At 36.9% G+C, this 21,188-nt stretch overlaps 1 protein-coding gene across 2 annotated transcripts; it reads right to left on the bottom strand.

Annotated features, from left to right (window-relative positions):
* On the bottom strand, nt 1-9,024 carry LOC125846758 (DNA repair protein UVH3). 2 transcript variants are annotated; one of them, XM_049526349.1, is made up of 15 exons: nt 8,818-9,024; nt 8,473-8,723; nt 7,827-7,996; nt 7,577-7,694; nt 7,152-7,229; nt 6,974-7,027; nt 6,305-6,489; nt 4,489-6,202; nt 3,636-3,830; nt 3,194-3,279; nt 2,729-2,987; nt 2,497-2,633; nt 2,323-2,407; nt 1,465-1,995; nt 1-963 (listed from the first exon to the last, which is right to left on the bottom strand). In XM_049526349.1, exons 1-15 carry the CDS (start codon nt 8,903-8,905, stop codon nt 268-270), a joined length of 4,647 nt encoding a protein of 1,548 aa, XP_049382306.1. In that variant the 5' UTR covers nt 8,906-9,024; the 3' UTR covers nt 1-267. The 2 variants fall into 2 exon arrangements, with proteins under 2 accessions (XP_049382306.1, XP_049382307.1); XM_049526350.1 differs by lacking the exons at nt 8,473-8,723; nt 8,818-9,024 and having other exon boundaries at nt 7,577-7,703.
* Nucleotides 9,025-21,188: the final 12,164 nt, after the last annotated feature.

Here is a 21,188-nt window from a genome sequence, read left to right on the forward strand (position 1 = left end):
TTAGCAAGACCAAAAACTCATGTATATAAACATCTTTGTTACTCATGAATCCATGTTAGTTCATCACCAAGCAGTAAGTACCACATATGCAGCTTGGAAGCTTATCTGTTGCACGACGGATGAATTCAAACTTATCCGCTTATACAAAAATCATACAAAGTGGGAAGTCCCATGTGATGCAGGCATTTAATGCGAGATATGAAAAGGAATTACATGCTAACCTACTTCATATACAAAGGATTACTCCACACAGCACCACTGGTATCATCAGCTATTCTTCTTCCGCTTCCTCAAATTTGGCATTGCACGTAGAAATACCGAACTGGAAACATAATCATTGTTCCCCATATTTTCTAGGTGTGGGGATACATCGTTACAAGTAATATTAGTTGTGTTGTTTAAATCTTGCTCAATTTCAGATGCACCTATCCCTGCTTCACATTGCTTCTCACTCGTTTTCCTTGAGGGGCTAGAAACCAATTGATTTGAAGCATTACCACTATTCTCATCTCCGAAAAGCTGAGAAGAATTATAAATATCAGAACACTCAACTGATAAGATAGGGCTAGAAGCATTTATCTCATGCTCCATATCTCCATCATTTTCCTCTAAACAAAACCCACCCCCCATTTTAAGGTACTCCTTAGACAAAAGATCCCCTGGAATAGGATCAGAAGTTTCATCAAAGCTTGGTTGAACAGTAGATTCCATCTCTGCCCCACCTGCATCAACACCAGCATTTGTTTCAAGGTTTGGCAGTTCTTGTGGGCAGTAATCATTACTTGCATCATTCTCATTCATCTTACTAGAATCAGCAGGATAACATTCAGCTATGTCCATATCTGCTCCTGATTCTCTCCTTTCTAACTTTTCAGTAGTAGAATCTCCATCATCTTTGTCATCTTTGTCAAACTCATCATCTCTCTTCTCACTGTAATTTACTATTTTCCGATGACGCTGTGACTGAAATTTCAATTAGAACAAAATGGAAAAAATATTAGTCATGAACTGTAGATGTTTCAAGTAAATAAAACAGAAATTGATAATAGAGTGAAAGTTCCCTTCCCCTGAACAGTGAATATGTAGAAAGTGAGTAATATATCATACATCACATGTAACAAGATACTATTATGAACACCATAAATATAGGACTTGCAGAAACAAAATATCATAGGCGTAAAGATAGGACTTCCAGAAGCTGCCTTGAAAGTATTGGACATGAGAGAATGGAATATCAACTCTGATTCTTAATGGATAGGAATTCAGTAGAGGTTAGGGGAAAACACTAAACAAGGCAAAGGTGACTTGACATTAGCACCAATGCAATGAGTACCTTCCACTATAACAAAATATAGTTATCTAGATGAGTTCTCAAAAGCTATTGTTAATGTTTGTAAATTTCGCTCAAATAGGTGTAATCATTATGGGTTAAACTACAATTAATATTGCAGGAAAATGACTTACCCTTCTTGCTTGATTTGGCTTTTCAAGCTTCTCGATTTGTGATTGTTGCTCTATATCACTATCTTTTTCATCCTCAGAGCTTGTTTTGGAGGATCTGGAGGAGGATTTTTTACTTGCCTTCCGCACAGATCGAGCTGTTTCTTTCCATCCTCCTATACTACCACTTGATTTCTTACTGGTGTTTCGCTTGCTTCCTGCTCCCTCTGGTGATTCCAAATGTTCAGTCTGCAGAAGCCCTCCTTTCCTTTTCCTTGACTGCTTCCCAACTGATCTTCTTTTTGTTGTCGTCTCCTCATAATCAGCACCAGCAGACTCTAGTCCCCTCGGAGGATCTTCCATCTTTTCCTCATTCATATCATTAGATTTTACTACTCTTTTTTTACAGCTTCCAGTAGCATCTTGTGCACTTCCATCCATTAAATCACTGGATTTGTTCATAGTCATATATTTAACTGCCTTATTTATCCTCTTGCTACGGATTTTCGCAAATCTCTCATTGAAAGAGTAAAAGGCTTCCAGTCGAAGTTGTGTCTACATCAAGTAAATAAAGGAACAGTGAGAGAAAGATCTTCATCAGCTTCCTCTTTCTCCAATCAGACAAATTACCACAAAATGAAGGAAATTGTAAGTGCAGATCATTCAGAAACAATACAAAAGTGACGCATTGATATTTTTCTTATCATATAAACCATTACTTTATTTCGAACTGAATATGTCAATTGACATGGTTAATATATCCATTTGTTTTATTTCGGCGGACACAATTTATTTCCATACATATTTTTTTTTATAGATTTCGATAGCAAGAAAAGATTGTTTAAATAAGACAGAGGTAGAGGAATATGAAAAAGGATCAACCTCATGTTTGTTGTACTCTTTCAGTACCGGTACTAGCAATTCATCTGCCTTCTGGCTGCTCCAGCCGAATTTCTCCCAACAAACTCTGCAACAAGCAAAATACTCATTAAGAGTCGTATATAAATCCTAAATCCTCATTAGACCTTTCTAAGGAAAAAATAGTGTACAACTCACTTGCGAAGAACAGAAACATCAGGCTTCCCCCATGCAAAAGGCTCTGTTGACTTGTCAACTCGTGGAGACGTATATGCTGAAATTACAGCATTACTCGGAAACGAAGAAGGAATATGCCAGTTTTTACTAATATTTCTCTGTGAAAACGATCCCAACATAAAGAAAGAGTGAGGTCATGCTTTTCCAATCAAATAGACAATAGATTTGAAGCAAAAGCGCACAATTGGTTTACATGTTTATTCATGAAAATCTGCCTCAACTTTTCAGCCCTGTCCTCGGAAGCAGCATTGCCTTCCAGATTGCTGGTTGAGTAACTCATATCAGGATCACCACCTTTACACCCTCTCTTCCTAGAGCTGGAACCTGTCTGTGCATCAAGCCCCCCGAGAATGGATGGATCTGGCAATTCCACCCACTCACGAAATTTCTGAAGACCGTCTTCCTCAGGAAATGCATTTACAACTTCAATAGCATTAACAATACCGACCCCACTGCACCATGAAAGAAAGAATGGATTAGGATTTCCGAATGTTTCAGACATAATTACATAGATGCTTCATGTAAAAGAATTATACGATCTATTGTCTCCTGATGAGAATATGCAAACAAGACTAATTGGCGGAGTCAACAAGAGAGGCAGAGACACCTGGTTAGCAGGATATAACACTTTGTAAAAGAACCACAGAAATAGGTTTACCTCACTCCTTCAGTATAATCGCTCCCAAGGAGCAATGCCATACGAATTATTTTTTCTCTATCCAACCCAAGCTCATTCTCCACATCCTATAAACAGCAGATATGTGATCAACCACATGAACTATAAATGAAAGGAAACTACAATGTTCTCTAAGAAATAAACATTGGCCCCGCAGTGTACCACCAACCTCAAAACCTTTTTCTTTTCTTATGCTCATTTTTTATTCTCTCTCTTCTGGGCGGGATGGGGTGGGAAGTGGTTGTGATAGTGATCACGAAAAGAAAAACAATTCCTCTTACTACAAGCGTCATTTAACCATTGCAGTGGGAAAAAAATAATTAAGAAAATGACCTAAACAAGTGTAGCTGTAGAAACCTAGTTGCACAGAGACAAACTTAAGGGAAAGAAGAGTATTCAAAACACTAATGAATCGATGATAAACCTTCATAAAGTAAGTCTCCACATATTTGCGATCGTCAAAAATATTCTTGTATACACTTCGAGCACCAAACAAGAATGCATCAGAGTCGTCAGTAACCACACCATCGACAAGATTTGTAAGTTCCATGTACGCACATTGGGCTTCAGCTTCCATTGGAGCTATGATATATGGCAAGCCAAACATTTGGAGCAACTCCTAACATAGAGAAAGATGTAAATCAGATGAATTGAACTAATAATAATACTATATCACTACAAAACATCAGGGAAAAGGAATTGAGAACAACAAGGAAGATGACTCCAGACCAGAAAGCTGGAGCAGGAAAAGAAAACGTACTTTTTTGATAAGATGTATCTATATAAAATTTTGTTCAAAGATATTTCTATAATCTACTATATAAGCCAAAGTCACTAAGCAAAAAACAAACACGCATGTTTGGAAGTCAAGTTGATAAACTAACCAGGATACACCAAAATTACATGATTTAAATAAAATGAGATACTCCAATACAAAGCATGATCTTAGCCTAGAAGCATTACATCTAAAAGGCATGATCCTATAGACTAGAAACATTACACCCAAAGAGTTGCTGCAAAAAATTCACTGAGATAGAACAGACTGTATGGCATGGCAATAACAAAACTGAACTGGTATCACTAAGGATCAACATGTAATTACACCCAACTAGCACATTTCGGCAAAACTGAGAGAAACTAAATAAAATGGCAAGGAACACCTCAACCAAAAATTCCTACTCCCTAGTGTAAAACAACTTCCAACTAATAAAATTTGTTATTCGGAAATAAAGTAGGTTTAGAATTGCATTGAAAAAAAAAAATCATCTAAAACCTACCTGGCACTCTGCAAACATTTCAGAGCTAACAGACTCTGCATTACGCTCAAGCTTTCTCTGCTCATCTCCTAGTTTTTCACGCTCTTCATCCAATACATGCATCTCCTCCTCCAAACTAGCCATCATAACTTTTTGATCTTCTTTTGTACTTGCAGAGTTCAAATTGCCAATTCTCTCAAATAATGGGTCATCACAAGCACCTTCCTCATCTAGGTTTTGTGCACTATTGATATCAGTTGTAAAACCCTCGGTGAAAGCTTTGGTGAGTTCTGTCGTCTCTTGTGTATAATGATGTGCGGCCGCTCCAGATTCATATTGTTGGGCATCAGTGGTTCTTGCATTCGTTGATTCATTAAATGTTGATTGTTCTATATAAGTAACATCTGAAGCACTATTTGTGTTATTGTTACTCGAAACCCCAACAGTGGTATCTGCTATCGTCTTTTTAATCATGTCAACCTCTGATCCATCAAGTGGAATGGTCGGTTCCATATGTATGTCACAATGCAAATTTCTGTTAGTATGACTGGTTGCTTTTTCAATCTGAAAATTTCTGTCAGGATGACTGGTTGCCTTTTCAATCTGCATATTTCCATAACCAGAATTAGCTTGAAATTGTTCTCCCAAATGGGTCCCCAAACTGTTATTACTCCCTGCAATATCCATCTCATGAACAGTATCATGCAAGTCAGCAGTCTGAATTTCAGATGGTAAATCTTTCTGTTGAAGAATTTTGTGTACCTTTGGGCAGTAGTTCTCTTGACCAACAGATTCAATACTTATACCCTGAGCAGTTATTTGAATAGCTTCTTCAGACATCTCTTTTTCATGAGATTTATCAATGTATCTATGATCTCTCATATCCTCGAGACTCCTCCTTACTGCTTCCTGATAATTGGCTTCTTCTTCCAAAGCACCTTTATAAGCACTTCTTGAATCCAGTGGAAGTAAGGGAGGCTCCTCGCAAATGTCTAAACATCCTTCTTCCCATTCTACTTCAGCCTCATCATCCATGCCATCTATCTCCAGTGGAGCCTGACCTTCCCCTTGAGAGTTATTGCTTAGCAAGTCACCCTTCTCTTCAATCACTCCTTCCTCCCACTCAACGTCCGAAGCAGAATCTAGAGACTGTTTCTTTGAGGGGGAATGATCCATAGGAAATTCCATCCCTGGATCACCTGCCACTAAACTCGCAAATATATCATCATCATCATTGGCACAATCATGTTCAAAATTATCTTCAAAAGATATCTGAATTGTAGTCCCACTTCTCAACTCAGACTCTTCAGTTTTGTTGTTTAAACAATCCTTCCCATCATCATCTGGATTGGATGAGTTCAGATGCAAAATTGTATCAGAGACATTTCCAGGGGTATGTACATCAGTGTCACTTACAGTAGGCACATCGCTAAAATCTTTATTTCTGGACACACTCTCCTCCTCAATTTCTTTCATCAAATCTAAATTTCTCTGTAAATCTCGAGTCATGCGTACACCCATGGCTCTCAGTCTGCTGACTCGAAGATGACCCCTCTCATCCAGATATGTCTCCACATCATCATTAAATGCGCTTTCAGGCTCAGACACAATCGATTCTAGCACACTACTAGATTTCCTTGTCGAAGCATCACCCGCAGCATTTGCCAAATTATTTTCTGTTTGTACTTCACTTGACTTCTTACTAATTTGATCTTCCCCAGCAGATGCAAGGACACTGATAAACGCCGGCGTGCAATTTGTTTAGTGGACAACGATGATTTAAGCAGGGAAAGGAAATGAACGAATCACTAGAGCAAACCAAATGATTGTTACTTACTCTTTGTCCCCAGTAAAAGATGAGGAGAAAATAAATTCCCTATTTGCTTCAGAAGCAATCCTTGAAGTACGCACACCACCTATTCCCCTTCCAGCAGCAGCTTTCTGTACTTCACCTATCTCGCGCCGAAAAGCAACAGTTTTCAGATAAGATTGTATTTGCAGTTCTGAGAACTTTTCCGGGGCCTGAGATATGCTTCAAGAGAATTAGAATGGAAAAGATAAAGAATGTATCAAGAGGCACACAGCACCAGTTCTTAACCTAGCAACCACAACTAACATAATTGAACAACATAACAGATAAAATTGTAACCCCAATAATCCTGGAAAAGGACTAAAGAGTGTTTGAAGTCCGCCATCATAAATTATGTAGCATGTGAGAGAAGTACTAACTAAACCATCAACCTGACAAAAAACCTTTTTAACAATAAATAGATCGTTTAGAAGACATCATCATGATCCATCTAATGTAACTCGCAAACAAGGACCAGTATTAAATATTGAGATATTGTGTTGTCAAACATGAAATGCTGTGCGCAAATTATAAATTTTGTACTTCAAACTACAAAAGGTACATATCTTAAGAGGATACAAGCCCGAAAAAACATAAAAATGATTGCAGAAAGAGAAATCATTATGTACTGATGCGCAAGAAAACTTAGTGATATACCTTCTTGACCTTCTGATACTTTTGTCTGTTCTCTGCCATCAATCTCTCCCTCATCTGGCAAACAAGTTATTAATTGATCAAACAAAGAGAGAAAATTCAGTATACACAGTTTGTTTGTCTCCCTTTTGAGGGAGTAGTAACTGGATACTTCTTCCATAAGTAAAAGAACTACCATTACCTGACCAAGAAGATCAAGTTGCATAGATGGAGGTAAAGCAGCTAAAACAGAAGGATCAACTTTTCCTTGTGTTGCTGGCTGCACAATGCATAAAGAGTTTGGGGGTCAGTAAGAGAAAAAAATATATTCATAACCTCGTCAAATATTACCACAAGCATAACAATTACATTTACGCAATTAAGTCCACAGATTGAAATAGTAGAAAATGAAAGCATACTCCTAACCCAAAAATTATTTAGATTTCCAGCACCAGAGGCATCAACGGATCTGATACTTGTTAGTTTTATTACACACACAACTATAAGGTGTACTGAGACCAAAAGCGTCAAAAGATCATTTTACTACTCAAATAAAGTGACTAGCATCATGCACATTCTAAATCTGACATGTGAAGATATAAATGAAATCAACAAGCAGTTGCTAACCAGTATCATCTCTTCATCTTCATCGGTGTTATCATTTTCAGCAGGAGCCGCAGCACAAGATGTTGATGCATCATCAGCAAAATTCCAGTCTTCCTCTGCTTGAATAGAAGCTGCCAACCTTAATTAACTTGTCAAACTGAGTGTCAGAATCATTAATGTCCACATTCAAGTATAAAGCAACAAGATCATACAACTATGAAGCTTGTCAGAAAAAAAAAAAACCATCACACAACTGACTACTATAACTTACAACTCATCCAATGCTTCTTTGTCATAATTTTCTGCCCCCAAGCCATTTTCTTCAGCCATGTTCTCCATAGTTCCAGTTGCTTCTGTTATAACTTTTTTACCCTTTGCATCATTCAGTTTCCTCTGGTTCTCCAGATCCACAGACAGCTCTTTGAGCCTCATTGCCTTAAGCTGCAAGTAGAAATGGATAAAAAAAAGTTATCCAACATCATGCAAACTTCTAAATACTTACCATAATGAGGTTGCTAATAAATTGAGTGTATTTTAAGCTATATTTAACACTGCCAATTTCCAATGTCAACAAAACAGAGAATCAAGGAAATATCGGTTTTATCAATGGTTCTGTCATCTGCCTGCATGATAATCCACGCCAGCATTGATGACAAGCACTTACGTGATCCAGAATAGAAAAGCAAACATATACTCAATTTGATGGACCATCTCATCCAACAGATAAGGAGAAATGTTATTTAGGTTTTTAACATGCTCCTAAGCCGTGAAAATACTTTGTTAGCAACTAAAACACCTATAGAATATATATTGAATTGTGTGACCCGTCTTATCCAAAATCGTAAGTTGTTCTAAAAATGGTACACTCATATGTTCCAAGTGTGCAACACATTACTCCAAATAATTGAGCGACTAACATGATTAAGGAGCAACTTTTCAGCCGTCTTCCTAATTTTGGCCTGAGCATTTTCCCTCTGGCGGCGACGGGCGATCACTGTTCGACGCTTCAGAGCAGGTGTGCCACCGTCAAATACAAATACTGGCTTGGTCCGAAGGTAGAGTAGCTTGCAAATTCGACGGAAAAATCCCAAAATATGAGCATTCCGCACCATCTCTCCCTTTTCATCTCGCATTGCTTTCATGAATTGTATAATCCATATACTCGCATCTGATGAATAACAATTTTCACATAGTATAATCAGTATAAATATGATCAGTGAGTTGTATTAATTAGGGTTAGGGTTTAAGGAAACTGAAGTTACCGATTGCCAGTTTTTTCCCGGCGAGGGTCTCGACGGAGACGCGGCGGCCAACGGGGGCGATGAGATCCCAGAGACCTTGAACACCCATTTCAGTTCGCCACTAAACTGTCAAAGATCGTGTTACAGTTTTGAATTATTGCCGCCAAGTTAGTACAAATGGATTGAAAAAATGGAACGGGAAGTCGGTTGGTCATTGCAGGGGCAAATTGGGCAGATTGTTTTTATCCCTTAACGAAGTTCAAGGACCATTTATTTAGGTAACAATGACCTTACTTTTTTATTTCGAATTTGGTTATGGTTAGTAATTAGTCTCGGAAATTATTTTATACTACTAAAATAGTGGTATTAACTATTCTATATAGTAAAAGGTGGAAAGTTAATCTCATGAGATGTCCTAATCTATCTCATATATCCCGGCAACCAAACGACTCCTAATGTAAAGACTATTGATACTCAAATTATGAAGAGCTTCAAAGTGGATGTTGAATGTCTTTGTCTGTTCTCAATTAATGGTTGAATTCGTTAAAATCATTGGTAAAGCATGAGATTAACTATAAGAGGAGGTTGTTCAGGTAATAAACACCATTTACCTCCAATTTTAAAGGTTGTTGGTTTGTCACCAAAAGAGCAAAAAGATGGAAGCTACCAAGGAAGGGTAAAACAAGAGCTTGGAACCTAAATAAGCCGCAAAAACATAAAAGTAACCAAAATAATCCACTAATTTAGTAAGTAACTAAAATAGGCTTAGTGAAAGAAAAAATTTCACTTTATCTAATATTCTAAACGTTTTTCGTTAGTCTCATAACATGTATATTTTAATATATAACAGAACTATTTCCTACACTTTATAAAATGGAACTATTTCTTACACTTTATAAAGTGTAAGTTTTTCTTACACTTTGTAAAGTGGAAGAAAAAATTTTGTTTTACAAAGAGGAATATTTTTCACGTTTTTATCTCTTTATGAAGCTTTTGCAGTGTTTGTCATATAATTATATTGATTTGACATATCATAAAAAGGAAAAAATTATTACATTATGTATTTTTATTTTATTATTCTGAAAAATCCTCCAATCTCTATTTAAGGACGTTCAAACATAGTTGATAGCACCTACAACATAAAGTCTTCTATATTTGTTCATTTCAATCTCAAAAAAAAAATGTCGTCTAAACCAAAAGTTAGAGTTTCGATTTATTGGGATGGAGAAATTATACATGAAGGAAATACCGTGTATTATAATTGTCCTTCCAAACACAATGCTAAATATTCAATTAATGTCCGATATCATAAATTTCTTTCATCAATTTATAAAAGAATGAGTATAAACAGTACTGATTATAATTTGATTATAGTCGGAAAATACTCTACTTCATTTTTATCACAAGGACAAATAAATTTTGGAGAGTGGATTATCTATAATGATGAATCGTTGACCGACTTTTTGAGGGTTCCAAATGGCTACATAGATCAAATCAAGTTAACAATACTTGTAATCTATGTTAGGAAGGAGCCTAAGACTAGTCAACAACGTTCTCCTTTATCGGTCGATGTCCATCCCCGATTAGAAAATCGTAATAGCGTTGATGGATTTCCGATAACTCAATCTACTGATTTTTCTAACATGATTCATTATCAAATTATTCTTACCGGTCGATATGATTTTGATTTGAACGAAACTATCAATGAAAGTGACTGGTAATGCTCAATAATTATATTTCGATTATTATTTGTTGATTTTGTCAATTATTTTTTAATTTATATGATTTATTATTCTTATTTTTTTTATTTTTTTTAATTATTATTATTATTATATTTTGTAGCGGTTTACCTCAGCAAGATAGGAATATTGCTCCAAGTTATGGACTAGATAATTATTTTGGTCAGTTCTCACACTTTGAAATGACGAAAAATGTTGGGACATCCTCAAATTTTCATGTCTCGCCTACTTTTGATGCAGATGATTATCGGTATGTCCAACACTTGATTTTTTTATTTAAGTAAGTTAATTGCATGAGATAAATATTTATACTTTTTTACATATATAGGGAAAATATCACACAAGATGAGCCCATTAATCCTGTGAATATCGATGATCGCGACCTTCCAAATTACGGCTCACCTTCAGCTAGTGATAGTGATGATTTGTCTAATGCCGAGGAATCGGGAGATAATGTTCCATTAATTGAGATATCATCTAGTGATGATGATTTTTTAATCCACAATTGGTCGCCAAGACCAATGTCCATGAGTTCATTTCGTAATCATGAAATTTCTTATTTTGATCATCTCCCAGATGGTCCAATATCTTTGGCGATACACATGATGAATATACATCACAATGTACATGGCGTGAACTGAAAGATTTCATGAATGGTGTTATTTATATTGAAAAAGGCATGTTATTCAATTCAAAGAAGCAGTTGCAAAGAGCAGTTAAGCTTCTACATTTAAAGATAGCGAGGGAGTACTTTGTTATTAAATCGACAAAGAAATCATGGCGACTTGTTTGCAGGCGTGTAGAACAAAGATGTCGATTTAGGCTAACTTCTTTTAATGATAAACATACTAAGATGTGGAAAGTTGGAAGATACATTAAAGACCATACATGCGCTATGGGTACGTGCCGCGATGGACATTTCAACTTGGATGTTGAGATGATTGCTAACGTCCTCCGTGTTGATATAGAAAAAACACCAAGGTACTATTTTATCCTTAGATGGTTTTTCTTTAACAAGAAAATATTCATTTTTTATTTGATAATTAATATTATTCTTACTTTTCAGGTTTTCCATCAAAGACTGTCAAACAACCGTTCTTAAAGCATATGGCATTTCGATAAGTAGAAGAAAAACCAATATTGGTCACAAGCGTGCTTTTGAAAAAGTCTATACTTGGGAGGGTTATTTTGCCGAGGTTCATGGAAGCTTTGAAACACTTCAATCCCGGAACAATAGTTGAATGGAAAACAGAGCAGCGTGTCGATGTCATTGAAGATGTATTCAACTATGTGTTCTGGACTTTTAAACCATGTATTGATTGGTTTGTGTTTTGTTGTCCTGTTATATTGATTGACGGAACACATGTCTATGGAAAATATGATATCAAGTTGTTGATTGTGATTGCAACGGATGGTAATGGCTCAATATTACATTTGACATTTGCAATAGTTGCAAATGAGAGCATGGAGACATGGAGTTTATTTTTGGATCAATTGCACTTACACGTTGTCAAGGGTCATAGAGGTGTGACATTGATTTCAAATAGGCATCATGGAATACTCTCATCCATGTATAATTCTCCCAATTGGCAGGCCCCATTTGGGTTCCATCGTTTTTGTTTAAGATACCTCTTCACCATGTGAAGCTGAGGCCGTGTCTCTCTGCCATTGTAATGCAAGACTGTGCAACTTAAATAGTCCTTTAGACATCACAATGCTAGTACCAGCGGAATGAACAAAGCATGACGGTACATCAACCTCTAATGTAAGCTTACCTATAAACAACCTTCCATACCGCATGTACCACAATTTATACTCTTCCCCGCTAGTACCATCATCTACCTCAACTGCTAAACTCTGATGCCGATTACCCCAATCACGAGAATATTTATCCAACATTTCAAGAACCTCCGGTCCAAGCCTCCCACATTGATCATGCACGTGGTGGTTGGTTTCCCAGCTAGGAATCGCAGGTACATGTTGGGGACGACCAAATTGACGCATCACTCTATCAGGTGCGTGCACCTCAACAATCTCTAGGCAAAGCATAGGCACACATGACATCCATAGAGGCTCATCGACCGTACAACAACAAGGCAGTGTATGTAAAATCTCATAATACAGTGTCCATCGAAACTATTTTTAAAATATAACAATTAGATAAAATCAACATTAACCGCTTAGTATATAAATAAAATTATTATTGATTTACTTTTATATAATTTACTTTTATAAGTAATTTATATTTTTTTTAAAAAAACTAGTAAAGAGTTGCAAAAATTATTTGATATACCTGATCCTTCGTCATGCGGTCTAGCTGTCTCTAATCAAGATAAGAACATAATGTGACTCAGTATCCCTATCAATTCCACGCGTTCATCACCTATCATATGGAAGTAATGCGTCACCATCATGCAACGGAGAAGTTGATGGTTGTACGACAAGATCCTTTCCCAACACCAAACCTTAATGTGACAAACAAAATAATTAAATTATCATCATTAACAAAAAAAATTAACAATATTACATATATCTATTTTTAATAATTTTTAGAAATTATTTGTATGTAATTTAAATATTTAAAAAAATTGAATATAGAAAAAATATTCTTGTACAGTGTAATGTTAAAAGATTCTTTGTATTTGAATGCATTTTAAAACTTTAGTAAAGTTACCTGAAGGAGAGGAATAAATTCGCAAATGTCAAACACATTATCGATAGATGCCCGACAAAGTGCACGGTACAAGTAGGCCAACACTGCACTGCCCCAACTGTACTTACTTATGTCGTGGATGGGATCTAGAAACGCCAAGTATTGTAAGCTAATAAGGTTCCCCGATGTGTTCGGAAATAAGATGCCTCCCAATATAACAAGCATGTAAAGTCTAGAAATTTTCTCAACCCGCTCCACTGGAGTACCATCTCCTATCAGATCTACTTGTAACTGATCTCGCAAATAGTCGGTAATGATATATATCATCACCCGACTCGCACCATCAATATTAGCAGGTGCTATGTCGCATTCTGTGAGTGTTTCCAATAAAGTACGCCATGGACGAATCCTCCGTGCAACATCCTGCATGTACACAACATTACCATTGATGCGCAAACCAAACAAGACATGCACATCCTGTAATGTAATCGTGACCTCACCAAAAGGTAAGTGAAAACGATGAGTCTTTGGCCTCCAACGCTCAACCATAGTTGTAACAAGGGCATGGTCATACTGCATCCTTCCCACACAAACTACATCATACAGTCCTGACCTACATAAGATCTCCTCAACACGTCCATGAGGCTGATGCAAACGAAATAAATTCCACGCATCATTCATGCGCACCGTCCTCATAAGGCTACTAAATGATATCTCACATTTCCATAACAATTTTGATTTATGCTCATGCTGAGAGAGGAAGTGTACGATCAATCAGTCCAGGATTCACAACACGCTCCATTATATTCTGTAAGAAAAATTCTATTAATTCGTTTAATATAATTATATCTTGACAAATTAAACCGTGAACTATCTTCAAACGAATAATTGTACAAAAACTAAAGAATCTCTAACTTCAGCAGGTCAATTAAATGTGTTATTTGTCGAGTCAGCCACAAGAAAATAAAATAGAAAAAAAAAACAAAAGGAACATATACCTAAAGAGAAACAGATGGAACCATCTATTGGAACAATTGAGGGATGACTATATGTTTGATGAATTTTGTTCAGTTTTGCGGACAAATTTAACCAACTGAATTAACAAGAATATAACCATTTGTGCAATCTCAATTTATTGTCAATTTTTACAAGGATCTCGACACAATTTATGTGCATAAAAATAATACTCTACTATTATTTATTTTTGTACTTTGATGGGATCTAAATGGTAGTTTGAGCACATTGCACATGGTAAAGTTAATACAGCCAGCAAGAACAAATGAAAATGAGTGTCCATCTTAAATAAAAAAAACATGAGACGAAAAGGTGTAATTCAGCAGTAGTCAAATACTATTTTGCAATACCAATCCAACAATGTAATTCTTTTTGTTTATTTTGAATTAAAGACTTTTTTTCTAACTCAATATTTAGTAATTGAATGCACATTGTATAAGACTTGCTGAAATTTTGAACAAATTACAACATCATTTTAATGTAATGAAAATATGAGATGGAAAAAAATACCTAATTTATATAATTTGTAGGATCGGATTGTTATGTTGTCGGGTTGTGATACTCCAATCTTTCAGATTTTTATTTTTTAGTGTAGGGCCGCTTCAGTTGTCGGATTGGGACCATCAATTGTTAATCTTCAAAGTGAAAAAAGTTTGGAAGCCATGAAAGTGAAAGGGGAGAAGAAGAAAGTGAAAAGGTAAAGTAACTTTTTATAAAGTGTAAGATTTTCTTCCACTTTATAAAGTGTAAGAAAAAGTTCCACTTTATAAAGTGTAAGAAATAGTTCCATTTTATAAAATGTAGGAAATAGTTCCGTTATATATTAAAATATACACATTCTGCGACTAACGGAAAACGTTTAGAATATTAGATGAAGTGGAATTTTTTCTTCCACTAGCTTATTTTGGTCACTTTTATGTTTTTGTGGCGCACAAACGATTATGTCCGAAAAGTAAAATCCATTAATTGTCTTTCTTTTTTTTGGGTACTAAAGATTAAACTTCATTAACTAAACAGGAATGTTACAGGGAGTGTTCACAGACCTATTTGGTGATACAATACATTTTCACATGCCAATCTTTTGAAGTTATGCAACTGGAGTAGTTCTAAGCATAACTTTGATATTCTTCATTTTCCATGTAATAGGCCAAAGGCAAATTACTCAAACAGCTTAGAATATCTTGCTTATAATCTTTCCACCACTTCATGAAGCTACTATGAGGATGGAAAATCTCAGAGGATACTGAATAACTCCTATCATATTCATTACATATTCCCCAAAATTAACCAAATACTCCCTTGCATTTTCTTTCCCTTCTACACTGCCTTCTCTCAGTCTTTTGGAATTTATAATAGCTTCCTCCACATATGCCCAAAAGCAAGAATCTTCGGTGAGCCTAACGGCCTTCCCTCCATCGTTACCACTTCCAGACGGGTTGTCTTCTTTCCTCCATTCCTCCAACTTTTTATAGTGCTCGGATCTACCAAGATTTACATAGTCTGTGTTCCCTGATTTCATATAGTATTCAGCTATGTCGAGTGGCTCAACCATCCTTCTATAGTTTGTCCCTGAATACAGCCAACAAGTACGAAAAACTGCCTTCTCGCTTTGTGGCATTTCTCTTTTTTATTTCCCATTCACACCTTGCTAAACCCAACGTGAATTCCATGATGGACGTTCTGATATGGCTTGTTGCAGTTCACTATCACCAAGAAGGGGTGAACCAAAAGTGAAGCAAGTGGGACGCTTAGTATTGTCCTTTTAAGTTGCCAGAGAGTGAATAGAGATGCCACAGATCCTCCCAAAGAAACTCCAGTGATTATTAGAGGACTGACATTGCCCAACTGCAGTCAATCAGAATGAACAAAATATCAACATGAATATATGAACAACAAGGTTCCGGCAGCCAAAAGTATGTAACACCTTAAAATCAATGCTTCTGAACTCTCTAAAGGAAGAAAGTTTTGGTCTCGTAACAGAGTTTCAAGTCTTCTATCATGTCAAATTTCCAGCATTACCATGCTAACATCAGTCAAGGTATTCGAGATTTTTTTTGCAGATAAATAAAAGAATATTATAGTACCTTTTCTTTGAGGGTAGAGAGCTCATTCAGTAGTGAGGCAAAAAGGGTTATTGTTGCTTTGTTAACTGAGAAATGAGGGTTGAGTTTGGTAGAAATGAACTCAAAAGGAGAACATAGGGTTTGAACTTTGAACCCACAACTCTAGCATGGAGAGTATTTCCATGGTGATCCTTTCCTTACGATTGAGTCGTCAATCAATTTTGTTAGTGAGTTCACAAGTTAATATACATATATATTTATTTAATTTTATAATACAAATACAAAATTTACAAAAAAATTAATAATACTAGTTCGTTCCAACACACGAATCCCAACTTAGCTCCACCTCTCTATATACTTGGATGTTATTAAGAAGTACAAATTAGTACAGTAGTTATAAATTGAGGATATGAAAATAAGAGAGTATCTTAATAGTTTTCCTTTTTCAGTTCAAGTGATATTTTCCCTACAGTTCCCGCCAAGAAGCCCAAGGGAACAGCTTCGGTATTTCAACAAGTGATGTAAGAGGAGACCCAAAAGCACAACACACAATTACGATCCTCCATTACCACTTAGCACGGAGTTCTCATATCATTCTCCGCTCCTTATTCTGTAATAATTCACATTTTTCTTACTATGCTTTCACTCCCTTTCTCCATTCTCTAGGGTTTCTTCTATTTGTTCTGCAGGTAAGTACAATGACAGGTAATGTACAAGCGAAAGGGGAAGGGGATGGTGAGCCTTTGATTGTGTACCATATCTATGACAGTGCAATAGTTCACCCACCAATTTTAGCAGCTGATTTCAACTTCTTGTACCTGTACGAATTCTTGGTGAACAGGGTTTTTTTTGGGGGACTACCTCATGAATGAAAGAGTTATATGTAAGTCTTACTTTTATTGATGTACAATTGTCTTTGTTTTATACATAATAGAGTACATCGACATGAAAGGAAATAAAGAACTAGTAAGGGAATTATCCACAAATAAGGAAAGCTAATAATATACATTAAGAGGGAGATATCTCTACACCAAATAAGGAGATAGCATTGAAGAGGAGGATCTGCATAACAGGGATATGGAATATTCCTGATTCACCCCCTCAAGATGGTGGTCTATCAGAGACACCAATCTTGGAAAGAAACCGTTCAAAGTTATGGCGGGAGAGCGGCTTTGTTAATAAGTCAGCAAGCTGATCTTTTGTTGAAATGTGAGCAACCCGAAGCTCCCCCGTTGAACCATAGAACAGACAAAGTGATAATCAATTTCCAAGTGTTTCATTCGTGAATGGAAGACTAGATTTGTTGAAAGGTAAGTCGCACCTAAATTATCACAATGTATCACTGGTGGTCCAGAAAGAGAGAGAGAAATCTCCTTCAAAAGATTCTGAACCCAACATAGTTCAGCAGCAGTAGAAGCGACTAATCTATACTCAGCTTCAGTGGATGAGCGAGCTACTGTTCGCTGCTTTTTTGAACACCAGGAAATTGGATTTTTACCAAGGAAGACAATGTACGCACTAGTAGAGGTACGATCATCACGATTTCCAGCCCAATCAGCATCGGAAAAGGCATGTAAAACCAAAAGAGAGTCCTTGGAAAAGTAAATCCCTTTATCCATTGTTCCAGCAAGATAGCGGATAACCCGTTTAAGAGCAGCAAAATGATTTGTAGTTGGTCTGTGTGAGAACTGAGCTAGCCGATTGGTAGCAAATGCAATGTCATGCCGTGTTAGCGCCAAGTATTGGAGACATCCAACCAAAATTTGATAGTCTTTTGAATCACTCAAATGAGCACTATCCTCCAAGGCTAGATTATTGGTAGTTGCAAGTGGAGTAGAAACAGGTTTTGCACCACTCATTGAAGCACGTTCAACAATATCCTCGATGTACTTCCGTTGAGATAGATATAAGCCTTTCGGAGTGCGAATCACTTGGACACCTAAAAAATAAGCAAGCTGCCCCAAGTCTTTGATTGAAAATCGCTTAGCAAGATTAGCAATTAAGATATCAATTGCCTTCTGATTATTCCCTGTCACAATCAGATCATCGACATAGACTACCAAGTATATGATGACATCAAGCTTAGAATAAATAAAGAGACAATGGTCAGACTGAGATACTGCAAAATCCAGAGAAAGGAGATAGTCTCGCAATTTCGAGTACCAAGCCCGTGGAGCCTGTTTGAGACCATATAATGCCTTATGCAGTTTACAAACATAATCAGGCTGAGTAGAATCAACAAAGCCTTGTGGTTGTGCCATGTATACATCCTCAGTTAAATGCCCATGAAGAAAAGCATTATTCACATCCAATTGACGTAAGCTCCAATCTTTACTAACAACAAGAGATAAAATAACTCGAACTGTAGTATGTTTAGCTACAGGAGAAAACGTTTCAATGTAGTCAATACCTGGACGCTGAGTAAATCCTTTAGCAACTAATCGCGCCTTATATTTATTCAAGGTACCATCTGAATTTTGCTTTACCCGAAAGATCCACTTGCAACCAATCAAGTTTTGTGATTCGGATCTCGGAACAAGTGTCCATGTCCCCTGTTGTTTCAAGACATTATATTCCTCCATCATAGCAGATTTCCAGTCCAGATCTTTAAGAGCTTGGGAAATATTCTTAGGTTCGGGTTTGTGGGAAGAAGTAGATGTATGAACTAGAGGCGATTTGTTGGTAATTTGAGTGGAGAGGCAAAGCTTGTTGGCAGGTTTGTGAATATTATTTTTGGAGCGGGTGATCATGGAGTGAGAAGGTGGAACAGGTTTAGATTGAGGGATTGGACTTGTGGTAATGTTGCTTGGACTACTTGAAGGAGTATTTGAGGATTCAGTTTGCCATTGACTAGTGATTTGGACAGTAGTAGGTGAGGAAGTAGAGACTACTGGAGGAACATTGATGGAGCTTGAGTTGATACAACTAGGTGAAGATCCATGTCCTGATGAGATTCCCATTAATTCATTTGATGAATGATCATTGCTCGGTGGCGTCAAGCAGCAAGGAGAACTTCTATTGACAGAGTGAGTGACCATCGAAGAGGCTAATTTAGTTGAAGAGGAGGATACAATAGAAACAACAAAATGAGGAGCCCATGTCGAAAGTGTTTCTGTGGTAGGGCGAGAAACTGTAGAGGCCGGAGTAGAGAAAAGAAATTCATGCTTTACAAAGTTGACATGGCGAGAGATGAATACCTTAGATGTGGAGGGATCGAAGCACTTGTTGGCACTTTGATTAGTAGAGTATCCCACAAAGACACACGGTTTCGAACGAGGCTCTAATTTATTTTGAGAATAAGGGCGCAACCATGGATAACATAGACAACCAAAGACTCGGAGCTTTTGATAATTTGGAGCACTACCAAATATGCAAAAATGTGGAGACTCATTATGAAGCAAAGGAGTCGGCATTCGATTGATAAGATAGACAGCGGTCTGGAAAGCAAAGGACCAAAAAGATAAAGGGAGTTTGGCAACATGAAGAAGGGTAATACCTGTTTCCACAATGTGTCGATGACGACGCTCAGCAGTACCATTATGTTCAGGTGTGTGAGGCGGGGTTAAGAAATGAGAGATTCCATTGGCAGTAAAGAATTCTCGAAGATGAATGAATTCACCACCATTATCCGAGTAAAATGAAACAATAGATCTGTTGAAAAATTTTTCAACCATGATCTTAAATTTAGGAAAAATTTGGGAAACCTCAGATTTCTTTTTCATGGGGTATAACCAAACATACTTGGTAAAATGATCAACAAAAATGAGATAGTAATGAAAACCATCAATAGATGGAATTGGAGCAGGCCCCCACACATCAAAGTATATCATCTCTAATGGAGAAAAAGATTTTATTGAGGAAATTGCAAAAGGAGTTTTATGCATTTTATTACATTTGCATGAATTACAAAAACAAGTAGAGGAAACAGACTTGGAAGGGATGTCTAAATAACGAAATATTTGACGCAAAATAGGAGAAGACGGATGACCAAGACGATAATGCCAAGTTGAAACCGACGAGAGATGAACAACATATGCTGAGTGTGATGAAGGAGTTGACACGGACTTGGATTTGATAGGCCACTCATAAACTCCATCTCTAGGTTCTCCCGCTACCAGTAGTGCCCCGTGCGACAATCCTTCACAGCAAATGAAGAAGGTGAGAATTTAACATAAACATTATTTTGGTTGCACAATTGATAAACATAAATCAAATTCTTTTTTATTTGTGGAACACACAGAACATTAGAGAGGTGAAGAGGACGAGCAAAAGTATTAAGAGTGGTGGAACCACTATGTGTCACACTCAAAGATTTACCATCACCAATCATAACATTATCACCATCATAATCAGTAGTTAGTGACAGATTCTGGAGGTCACTAGTAACATGATGAGATGTACCCGAATCAACCAACCAATCAGTGGAGCCGGTGGAAGATGAAACAAAGTTGGCACGTGGTTGAGAGTTTGCCTGTTGAATTTGAATTCACAGAAGATCCCATAGAGGGAGCAAACCATGGAAAAGCTGCCTGCAATTTTCGGCATTGCTTAACAACATGCCCAGGCTTGTCACAGTATTGACATATCACTCGAGAACTTTGCTTGCTACTCTGTCTTGAATTCATTTCCTGATTGTTACGGTGACCAGAAGCATTTTGGTTCTGAAAAGTGGATTGTCGATTGTTTTTGTTGTTGCGAGAGTTGTTTGAGTTACTCTTGGCAACAAAGTTGGCAGTAATCGGCATTGAAGAGGCAGCACTCTGGTGACAAAGATATGCCTCATAATCACATAGTTTTTCATGGAGTTCATCAAAAGTGATAGGGGAGTCACGGGTGCGGAGAGAATCACAGATCCCTCGATATTCAGGTGACAAACCATGGATCACATGAAGAGTTATATCATCCATGGTAAGAGTTGCTCCA

This window comes from Solanum stenotomum, chromosome 12 (assembly GCF_019186545.1).
Source record: "Solanum stenotomum isolate F172 chromosome 12, ASM1918654v1, whole genome shotgun sequence".
Taxonomy (NCBI): domain Eukaryota; kingdom Viridiplantae; phylum Streptophyta; class Magnoliopsida; order Solanales; family Solanaceae; genus Solanum; species Solanum stenotomum.